The sequence below is a fragment of the Lygodium microphyllum genome, chromosome 24 (genome assembly GCF_053477565.2).
Source record: "Lygodium microphyllum isolate KBCC chromosome 24, Lygodium_microphyllum_v1.1.10, whole genome shotgun sequence".
NCBI lineage: Eukaryota > Viridiplantae > Streptophyta > Polypodiopsida > Schizaeales > Lygodiaceae > Lygodium > Lygodium microphyllum.
Window position 1 is genome coordinate 78,479,534 of NC_141158.1, and position 11,839 is coordinate 78,491,372.

At 40.3% G+C, this 11,839-nt stretch overlaps 1 protein-coding gene across 1 annotated transcript; it reads right to left on the bottom strand.

Annotated features, from left to right (window-relative positions):
* Window positions 1-3,953: 3,953 nt before the first annotated feature.
* LOC148015270 (tRNA (guanine-N-7) methyltransferase) lies at window positions 3,954-5,665 on the bottom strand. The gene has a single exon (XM_087665799.1). It carries the CDS (start codon window positions 5,546-5,548, stop codon window positions 4,334-4,336), a length of 1,215 nt encoding a protein of 404 aa, XP_087521925.1. The 5' UTR covers window positions 5,549-5,665; the 3' UTR covers window positions 3,954-4,333.
* Window positions 5,666-11,839: the final 6,174 nt, after the last annotated feature.

Sequence of the window (11,839 nt, forward strand, 5' to 3'; positions counted from 1 at the left end):
ATGGCCCAATAAACAATACTCGTGATTTTTCCCTAGACCTTGGGATGTGTACCTTGGTCCACCAGTCGCCCATGTCATACCACTAAAGCTAGTAGGGTGGTTGTTTACATTAACTCAATCAATAGTGGTTTTATCCATTCCAACTTATGGTATCCCAGTTAACACTTGGATGGCTGCCCAAGCATGGATTCCATTTTTGAAGTTTGTTGGCTCATCATACAAGGAATTATACGCCTTCCTTAGGCAATTCAAGGTGGCATATATGGTCAATTTCCCACTCAAGTGGATCCCATCCATAAGATGGCCATATTTGAGTCACCGATACAGAAAGAGGTAGTGGCTTGGCTAGCATTGGAAAATAACTACACAATGTTTGATGATGCCCAAGCAGACAATATTCCATTCACAATTCCACCCAAACTAGACTGATGCACAGAAATTAGAAAGATTGTGTAGGCTAAGACAAGGTAGTGTCACAATTTAGAGATATACATCTTGATTTAAAGCCTTGAGAGGTTGTATGTCCTAGAACACCCAACCCAATGGTGAAATATTTCATTCTTTGTATGTACATGACCTAAATAAGGAAATATAAAAAGCTTTAGCTATGGAAGACATATCCTAGATAATACCCTGGATTATTTCTACAAGAGCACTCTTTGCATTGAGATGTTTCTGGCTAAGGAGAAGTCAGAAAAAGGGAGGAAATTAGCCAAGCCTATTGTAATATTTCCTGCCTAACTACAAGCATTATATCAGTAAAATTCAGTATTGTGGATAGCTATATGATAAAATGACGCACTACCATTGATTTAGATTGCATTCGGTAGCCAGGTGACCCGGATTATTGCACATGGTACATCAGAGGGATTTGATAGCAGGTTTTTGAACACCCTATAAGGCTTTGTGGGCCTTCTTCTTTTTCTTGGACTTAGTTGGTTTCCAATATTCCTCTTCCTCAGGGTCCTCCTTCTCATTTCTACTTTCTTTCTCTTGGTATGAATCCATACTGGAGTCACTGGGTTCCATACGATTGGGCAAGGCACGAGAGGAATGCAGTCATCTAGTTGGAATCACCCTAGATCATTTGTTCATGTGGCCCCAATAGTTTCATACATACAACAAGATTATTCGTCTCCAGGCATAGGCTATGGAGAACAAGGAAGACATCAAGGAGGCATAGGAGGTTATTATCGCCCCCAAATAAACAATGTTTCTTTTGTATACATGAAGGCTATTGAAGATTTGAGTGTCTCAAAGCCTAGTATTATGATGCTCAAAAGTGGCAGTGTTAGGACCACAGACTCTATCATTATCTATCAATACAATGGAAATCAAAGAGCTCCTTGAGCTAAAGATCAATATGGTTACCTGGTTAGGCAAGAAGTTAAAGAAAAAATGGGAAGTCAACATAAATTTCCCGGGTTGAACAAGAGAAAGTCTACCACAATGTCACTATGTGGATAGGAAAAAAATGAGAAGTGATGGGAGATCTATAGTCACTGCTAGCATTGGATTCAAGACTCGTAGATGTAGAAAGGATCATAGGAACATCAGTACCATACAAAGACTACCATCGATTCAAGGTTCAAAACTTATATCTTCTAGACTAAAAGCAACCATCAAAGTAATGACTATGATGTAACATCTATCCAACAGTTGACTCCTAGTCCCAATACAACCTATGAGGGTTGAAGGAAATTAGCTTGCTATCATAGTAGAGGCTTTGTCCTCTACACAAGCATTTCTAACCAAACCACACATTTAGAATTCATGGGGTCCCATTTTCATTACCATTCCTTATGAGATGTACTGAATCTAGTCCCAGTCTTCAAGGACCACTTATTGAAGATGATCCGACCAAATTGGCCTATTCTACCAAAGCCCAAAGTTGCAGCCCTAATTGCATTTGCACTAGAAGAGGAAGTTCAAAAGGTGTAGTAGGAGCCAATCTCAGCAAAATCATTGATTGAACCTACCACTCTGATCATCTCTCTTTGGTTCTAGAATCAGGTAATCAAAAAGTATTTCTTTCTTATCATAGCTTGATGATTTTTTTTGTTATGTTTGTGCAAATTAGTTTGTGGGATTCAACGAATTGAGTCACCCTATCCCGTGGTTGCCAATGAGAGCTGGATTTTGGGATCCATTTTTGAAGCGTTTAAGCCCATTAATGGAGCAAAAGAGTGGCTGCGAGACGTGAAGAACCAAATTTTCATGCAAAATTGAACAATGACGGATGGTCAAGGTAAAGTTTGTGTAAGTGGATTTGGACGCCAAGAATCCAACGCAAGTCTCCATTCGTTGATCGGAGGTCGTTTGATCCCCCATTTAATCCCCGCAAGGTTTAGCACTCTAAAGCAGCTATGCAATTCGAGAGCTAGAAAGTACGTGACAGGGTCAAGGTTTATAGATTTTGACGTCATGAAATTCTGATTTCTTAGTCTTTCTCTCTCCTCTCTCTTCTCTCCTCTTGTTGCTCGTTCATATGCTTAATTCTATGAGAGAAGAGGGTGGGGTTTGATGAAAGGTACTGATAAAGTGCAAAAGATTGTAGATCGAACTATGGAAGAGCATAGCCATAGAGCATCACGCATAGGAAGACATGCACAAATGGCGCAACAATCAGATGCGCATTGGGTGCCATGAACACCATAAAAACTCGAGTGCCAACAACCAAGGTGATTTCGCCATGGCCATAACTCGCAGGTGAAAAATGGGAGTTGCAAGTTTTAAAAAAAGCAAGAAAAATAATGGACCGAGAAAAAGGGCAACAACCAATCCACCCCACTAATGTGGACTTAGTAGAGCCCTTCTGAGGTGAGGATAAGGAGGGGCCGCGTTTTGTGGTGTCCCCCACTACCCCACCATGCAACCGACAATGTGGCAACAAGGATAGTGGGGTTTGATCCCCCCCCCCCCCCCCCAAATACCTCACACAGCATGTCTTCCTTACTTGCATTATGACAAGAGAGTGCTTATTCTTTAAAATATCATTTTTGAAGTCATGTAACTCTTTTTTTAAAGCATTAGCATCTGTAAGACTATCTGATATTCTAGCTAGAGGAGAATATTCCTAAAAAAACATTTTTAAGTAGTCATGGACTATTTTCCTACTTAGGTACGCTTAGTTCTTTCCATATATTTCAAGTGAGTTTTAAGAGATTTGTTTCTTTTTAATTTTTTAAAAAAAGAGACCAAAGGAACATTGCACATATGACATGTAGATTCAGTTTTAGGTTTGTGAAATGCATCAATTATAGGATACAATAATATATATAAGTGTAGAATACTGTAGATGTAGATGTAGATGTTAAAGCTTCTCTTTAGGTCAAGAAGATTCTTCTAAATTGCTAAGTTTGAAGGCATACATTCATCGTATACTCTCTAATGTCACTAGATGTTAAAGCTTCTCTTTAGGTCCACATGATTCTTCTAAATTGCCAAGTTCGAAGGCATACATTCATCGTATCCTCTCTAATGTCACTATGAAAGAACATTCTAACCTTTTGCATTTTAATCACACTATCCCACAACAATCTGAACCTTCCATGAATAAGAAACTTTGATGCATGGCCTTGAAATTATCATTAATGAATGAGAAACCAACCACACAACTTGGATGAGTAACCACACATGAAACCAAACTTAACCTTCAACATAAGCATATACTCTCTTAAAGAGGATTACACTTCAGAGGAAAATGATTAACTCTGGCAAAGAAATGTCAAATACAAGGGGAACAATAGTGAGAGCCAAAAAATGCAAAGCCCTAACAACTCACAAGCGATTTCAAGTAACTGCTCAAGTATGAAAAAGAAAAATTGATTTCAGAACTGACTAGCCACTATCAGTGTGCTCAATACCTAATATACGGCTGCATAGTTTCAGAAAAGGTCGGCCCAAAAGAGGCACATAGTATGGTGATCCATATGAAGCCAAGCACATCGCCATGGAGGAAGCTCTCTACCAAACTATTCCATTTAGATCTTTTAATGACAATTCAAGTATAATATGAGTTCATAAATAAGTTTCAAAGCGCAGGCATTGTGTCCTAAGTTGCAGCAAACAATGTGCTTGAAAGATTGTCCACTCTGCACTTCAGAAGATGAGACCTACATTCTGACAGTATACTTAGCATCTCAATTATTTAAAAAATTAGGACCTGAACTTCTTACAGGAAAAATCCAAAGCCCTTGCAGAAAAAAGCCAGAAAGATTATTGCCCCATTGTAACAATGTGCCCATCCAAAATCGTTTTCATACTTCTGATCAAAGCAAGGTTTTGGAAATGTGATGAAGTGCATATCCATCTCCTACTCCACCCCATTGGTTCAAGCACCATGATTTAGAAGGGATACACGGCGGTAGACTGACCGGAAGGTCTCGCCATTGTTCCTCTCCACTTTCTGCCCCTCCTCTGTAGCATTTGTCAGCAATTTAACAACAGGATCTGCCTCCTGTTCCTCTAAGGAAACCTCTTCAAACAGTGGATGAGCATCCAGACATGACTTCATCCACTCACCTAATTCCCTAACATCAGTAATTGTGTACAAGATTCCACCCGCTGCCAAAACATGTGCATACTCTGCCAGCAAAGCCACACTAATAACCCGCCTCCGATGGTTTCTCTCCTTGAAATGGGGGTCTGGGAACAGGAAAAACATTTTCTGAAGCTGACCCTTCTCAAAGTAATTCTGCAGATACTTCATGGCATTCGTGCGGATTATGGAAATGTTTTGATACTGGTTCGGGTTTTCTCTGCGCAAAGCTAAGATTCTTTCTTTTACATATTCACTCACCTTATCCCGCAACTCCATACCCACCATCAAGGTATTTGGAAACATGGTTGACAGACGCACCAGGAGGCCACCAAATCCACAACCAATGTCTGCAAACCGGACCTTCCGATCGAAACCAAGGTCTGATGAATGGACCCTGTCATCATCCGGGGTATCTGAAATGTGGCAGAGGCTGCGGTGGATGCCAGAACTTTCCGGTACCTGCTGATCTGGAAGTTCAGAATGCACAGGTTCTTCTGCATTAATGCCATCTCCGGCCAATGCAAGGGTGGAGGTCGGGGCTTCGATGACCTCTCTAGTATTCAGCTGCGCGTGGCAGGCTTGGCCATCATGCTTGGAAATCTCTGGAGCTTCACTTGCATCCAGAATTGCTCCATGTGCTTGGCCATCCTTCTTGACAGTCACGCTGCTCAGATTTTCTGAGACAGTCGTGTCGGCATGCGAAGCTCCCTGTGGAGATTGGTCGGAGGGTGCTGCATCGGGATGCGAAGAAGCATCCAGCGTGCCACGATGTTCTTTCTCGATGTGCTGCTCCGAAACCCTAGCGAGCCCTGAGAGGTCGGCGTCCTCCTGGGCTGAGGCTTTCCTGCTGAAGTAAGAAGGGAAGTGCTCATACCAGTCGACCTGCGCGGGAGAAATGGGCACAGGGAACTGAGAGTCGCTGAGAGGGTTGCTGTGAGCTCGAGCTCTGTAGAAGCGTTTACGGGGGAGACGTGACTTGCTCTGTCGCCGCCCCGCCATAGGCATAAACCCTAGCGATTCGCGCACACATGCACACCCGCACAGACAGAGAGAGAGAGAGAGGAGGAGGGGAGAGAGATGTTGGGGAGGTGGGGGCGGCAACGATTTCCTATCCGTTATTGTGCTTGCCAAGCGCATGTGACTTCTCTTTGTGAATTTTTAAGAATAATGCTTGATTTATATAAAAGAATCTTTATTATAACCACCCAAGGTTACCTTTTTTTATGGTTACCTAAGGGTGGAGGTCGGTCTAGCCAAATCAAGACTCGTCTCTCTCTCGGAATAAGCTAGAGCACATACACACGCCGAGTGCTCTAACCACCTTTGTGTCATAGGCTTCACTCTAGAGTGCTATGTCTTAGCAAAGCTCACTTTGCATCCTCTCTATGTCGACATTTTGGCTACATACCACAACAGCATCATTACCCGTCGTCTTCTAGGACTTTGCTCCAACAAGAGGAAGTCTATTTTGATCTAATTAAAAAAGTCTAAGGTGGATGTGATTGCTCTCCTACTTCTAGGTCTTTTGAGCAAGGGGAACTAATTCTAATCAACACTACCCTCAATCAACAGCCTAGATGTGGAGATTACTTCTATATATGCCCCTAATAACTCTACTACTAGGAAGCAAAGTGCTAGTCCTTCCTCAAGAACAATTTGTAGCATGATAACTCGTTGATATTAAGCAACAAGAATATGACTTTAAGAAATGAGGATTGACTGCATAGCCAACCACCTATGATTGGTAATGAAAAGGAGGCTTGGAGCAATTTGGTATATACATGAGTTGATCGACTTAGTGGAGCTTACAACGAAGTCCAAACTAAGCTTTACTTGGCATGAATGCAACAAATCCACCACCTAGAGCAGAGCATGCCTAGATAGGGCCTATGTCGCTAACAAAGGTTGTTGGCTCTCCCTAGATAATCAAATCAAGGTTTTGCCTTACAATCATGTGCTTATAAATTCAATCGAGAGGCTTGTGATTCCAACTTTGACTCAAAAAGGCCCTCCAACATTCAAAATGAATTGATCCTTCTTCAAGAAGCCAACTTTTGATGTTGACATAAAGGTGGCCTTCGTCATTACTTCTTGTCAAGTGCCAAATCCGATATTGCACTAGGAGAGGTATCTTGTAGCAATTATCAACTAGGCAAAGGCATGCGACAAGATGCAAGCCCTAACCTGAAGGAAATTTCTTGATGAGCTTGCTTTGAAACTATTGCGCCAACATAAGCTTGAGCTGGCAAAAATATTGGAGAGGTATCTTGTAGCAATTATCAACTAGGCAAAGGCATGCGACAAGATGCAAGCCCTAACCTGAAGGAAATTGGAGAAAGAGGGCATCGAGAATGGAGAAATTGCATTGGCTAAACTTACCAAGAATCCATATAACATTTATTTTTTGCAAAATCCTCAAGAAAAGATGAGCTTGCTTTGAAACTATTGCGCCAACATAAGCTTGAGCTGGCAAAAATATTGTTATAAGATCCGAGATACACGCTCGACTTTCTTATATATTTAATATATATATAGTGAATATTATGCTAACACAAAGGGAGAATAGATGAGAGAAAAGAAAGATGTAGTGAGAGAGAGAGAGCGGTAGAGAAATTGGCAACACATTAGGAACTAGAAGATGGGCCAGTCCCCCCCCCTTGTGGAGTTATATTATTCACAAGGAGCAAGCTCCTCCGTTACACATAAGCCAGTTCTTACTTGTAGATCTTGGAAACAAGATCGTGGTTCCTTGCACAATCTACAACCGGCTAACACTTACACAAGTTGGAAGTTGGCACCTTTTAATCATTTTTGAGTCTCTGTCTCTCCTACACAATATGTGTAGGGCTCTCCTCTTGGCACTTGATTTCAGCAGAGCTTCCGCAGCACTTGCACCTTCTCTTCTCCTCTTGGAACTTGATTTCAGCAAGGCTTCTACAGCACTTAATTTCAGTAGGGCTTCTGCAGCACTTGTACCTTCTCTTCTCCTCTTGGAACTTGCAAAGTGATGCTTCCTTCACCCCTCTCCCACACCCAAAGAGAGCCTCCTCTTTTATAGGCTTTCAAGAGCTTCTCTTCTTGGAGAGAGAGTTGAGTTGTTCTTCATGCAAGATGTGGTTATTCCACTCTGCAACACTAATTTCAAGATATCTGTTTGTGCGTTGTTTGGATGAAAAAACATCCAACACGAAAGTTGTAGATCTCAATGTTTCCGATAACCCACGCGGCCCATTTTTAGAGGTCGTTTTTCTATTGCGAATATTTTAAAAATGGATTTTCTTAAAAAACAGCTTTTTAAACTGTACTCTTAACTTGTGGTCCATGCAACCACTTTGAGTCATAGATAAGGAGAGTTCATTAGATTGTCTTGGACCTCAACCTTAAGATTGAATTCCACACAAAAGCTTGTGTCATTTTAGACCTTAGAAAGAGAAAATCACTTCTCTCCTCACTTCCAGAGGATCACGTCTCTCGTCTTTCTTAGTGAGAGAATTCCCTCTCTCGTCTTTCTTAATGAAAGAAAAGACCTTAAACTTTGACTTGTAGGGGAGAGGATGACCCCAAATGAATGCAATGCTCATTGCACACAAGTAAACATTGCTAGGCGTCCCTGGATGCACATATAAGTACACAACACAATGCTAATGCACTTCCTCTTCTTAGAACTCAATCCATCTTCATTTATGTGTAACTCATTGGTTCTTGTGTACACTCTTACACTTGGCAGACACTTCTTTCCCCCTTCATAACTTGTACTGCCTGTACCAGATATCCTCGTCACAGTGCTCTGATCACCCCGTTAAGTGATGCACTAGGAATACTGGTCTCTAAATGGTCTCATGGCCATGCTAGATCATCATCAACACTTAAAGAAAAGTGAGTCATTAATTTATTGACATGAATTTATTAAATAGAGAATGTGTGATAAGCAATCAATTTAGTGACAAATACAACTAGAGAAAGGTAGCTGCTTGAATGTGAGACACAATTTCCTTTTTCTCGAGATCCGTCAAGGCCAAGCATCAACATAAGACCATTACTATGATAAAAGATGAGCAAGGAGTAGTCCATTGAGACAATAACATAATCAGCAAGATTTTCACCAATCACCTCTCAATAATACCTGGGAAAAAACTTGTTGTTAGTGAGGAATGGACCACTGTTTTGTAAACTCTTTTAATACAGTTCATCAAGTTCAGATTCTACTAGACAAAGCCTTATTATTAGCCCATCTCTTCATTGTAGATGAATTAGAGTTGGTAGTCATGAAGATGAAGAAAGGCAAGTCTCTTGGTCTAGATGGAATCCCTATGGAATTCTATCAAAGCTTCTAGGATGTTTGTGCATAGGATATGTGTGATGCTCAAAATCAAATATGCCTATCAAGCCAAACAGCAACACACATGAATGAGAGTTGATCAAGTTAATACTTGAGTGCCCAAATAGACAAAGCTCATCCAACTAACCCCCCCTTGTCATGCTCAATGTCCATACAAAGTTATTGCCAAGGCATTAGAAAGAGAATCAAATTTCTCATTCCTAGGTTATGCAAAATTCAATTTGGTTTTGTGCATGATACACAAATTCACAAGACAATCATGAATTTAGCCCTCCTCATGGACTGTGCCCTTTGTGAGGGATGTAGGTGGATGGTGAACATGGATTTCAAAAAATCTTATGATAGGGTGATTTGGCCTTTTACTTTGAAAAAGTGATAGAAGTTCAAGGCTTTGGTCTAACCTTCAACATCCTCAATAGTGCTAACCATATGGACTTTTAAAGCCACATCTCAAGATAGCACCCCATGTTGACCTTAACCTAGCAAAGTCTAGATAACTGAAAAAAGAAGGGCATTAAGTAGTGGGCTGACACCTAGGACCCCAATAATCCCTAGTTCAACAAGCCTCACTCACACAAGAGGAACATCTGCTTAGCAATTAGGAAGTTGGCTAGGTGGTGGATGCAATAAGAAGGACAAGTTATAATTGGCCTACCTCTTACATTCTTCAAGTCTCAAATATTGCTAAACATTGAAATCTAACTACTAGTGTACCTCCAAATAAAATGAACCATTGTAAGGTTTTTTCTATGCCCCATGCTCATTCGACATTGGCCACAATAGAAAGATGAAAAGGCACAATGCCTGGCACACCCCTCAACTTCTAGGAAAGACAATTCAAAGCCATCTAGAAATCCACCCTCTCTCCATCCCTCAATCTAGTTTGCACTATTGTAGAATATATTCCAAGCAAGCCATTGTTGGCATCCAAGGTAGTAATTTGAACAAAGACTCTAGGCAAGTCTAGGATGTAGAGCCTCCTTGTCTAGGCATATCTAGAATACTTAAATGTTGTTATGGCAAGGAGATAAAGAATGCTAAAGGCATCCTTGCTAGTTATTTCAAGGAAATTGTAATCTACTCAAAAGAGGATGGTGTCGCCATAATTATTGTAGAGTTGTCTATAAGCTCATCATAACCATATATAATTGCCCATGTTTTATTCATTATCAAGGGTCCCTTTCCTTTTTAGAAGTTATTCCTATTGGAAATGTAATACTCTATCAACATTAATACATATTTCTATTCATGCATTTGTTTTTTTTTAAACTTTAGACATAGAAAGATTTTATTAAGATTAATGAAACATCATGGATTACAAAAAGCAGGTCATGATAGCCCAAAACATCAAGCATCTTCTAGCCATAGCACATGAGTCAATGGAGTAAAGTTGAGAGCACATGAACCATGCATGCCAACTTAGACTCTGATAACTTTTCTTGGTCAACATAGTACCTCCAAAGTATTATGGTACTCTATTCATTATCTCTAGTTGAGGCTATATGAAAAGCTAGCATCAATTGACTTTCATATCTCCTCTCCTTTTGGACATTCTCTCCCCTTGACACATTCTCTCTCCTCAACTTTAGGCTTTCTCTCTCTTTAGTGTACCTCTTTCAAGACTCATAACCTTGTAATGTACATTCTTTAACTAGTGTAGGCTTGGCTTTCTTGCATGTTGGAAATAGTCAAACATGCAAGTCCTGTATTGGCCCTTAGCAAGGGATCATCTCTACTTTACCCATCATACTAGCTATATCACACAACCGGTTTACCTTGTAAGTTACCTTCTCCTAGTTTAGTTCTTGTCTTATTCCTCCAAATCTTCCTTTTCAAATGCTATGTAGAGTGAACACTCTAATTGTCTAGAAGGCCATCTCCCTTGATTTGCTACAAGACCTACACACTCCAAAATTGCATAGCATCATGAGGCTATCGTTCCAATCTCCCATCCCTGGCCTACGTAGGATTGTTGTCCAAACATTCTTAGCTAGGCATTCACCATAGAGAACAAATGCACCAAAGTCTCCTTGCATCCACATAAGCAACTCTTGTTAGAGAAACCTCCACTTTTTAATTTCCCTTGCATCAATAAAGCACCCATGATCAAGATCCACAAGAAAATCCCTTCTTTATAGGGAAACCCAAGCTCCCAATTCATTTTTATGAATTTTAGAAATTGTTCGTTATTTTGATCTCCCACACTCTCCTTACCACACTATATACTCTCTACTGCCAACAACTTTTGAATTGACTTTTCATTCAAGCATATCATGAGTTTGTTTCCTACTATCTTAAGCCATGACATTCCTATGAATCCCTATTTATTCCTCAATGTTTTCACACTAGTTAACTTTCCTGTAATCACCTCCTAGCCAAGCCTACATCTTTTTGGCAAATTCCACTTTTCCTTCCTTCCTCAAATGCACTTAATATGCCATTTGGTCAAATCCTACAATGTGCTTTACTAGTTTATTGGTTCACTAAGAATTTCCCCCTCCTTCCAAGTACTACGACAAAAGAGATGGCAAAAAATCCCATGACTAGAGGACATTTGTTAACCTAATGCATGTCTTGATATAGGTTTTAGCAAAACAAAGAGCAACCAAGTGTCTATACAAAATTTGAAAGAAGGAAAGCTAATTAGAATGCATGACAAAGACTTAAAAGTTTTGTTGAAAATTCAAGTTTGAGAAGCAAGGATGCAATGAAGACCCCAAGCATGAGATGGAAGCTACTAAATTCTAAAAGGTCTGGAAATAGCAAAGATCTAGGAATTTATTGAATTGATAATTTAAGGATTGTGGGAACTCATGCTCGACTACCAAGACCCATGGACTACATATTGTTTCAAGTTGTAAACTCTCACGCTTATGAGTGTAGTGAGCTTACCTTCATGCTTGATCAAGTTTTCTCCTCCCATGAGCTCTCTAATAGCTCCACAATCTAAGGTGCAA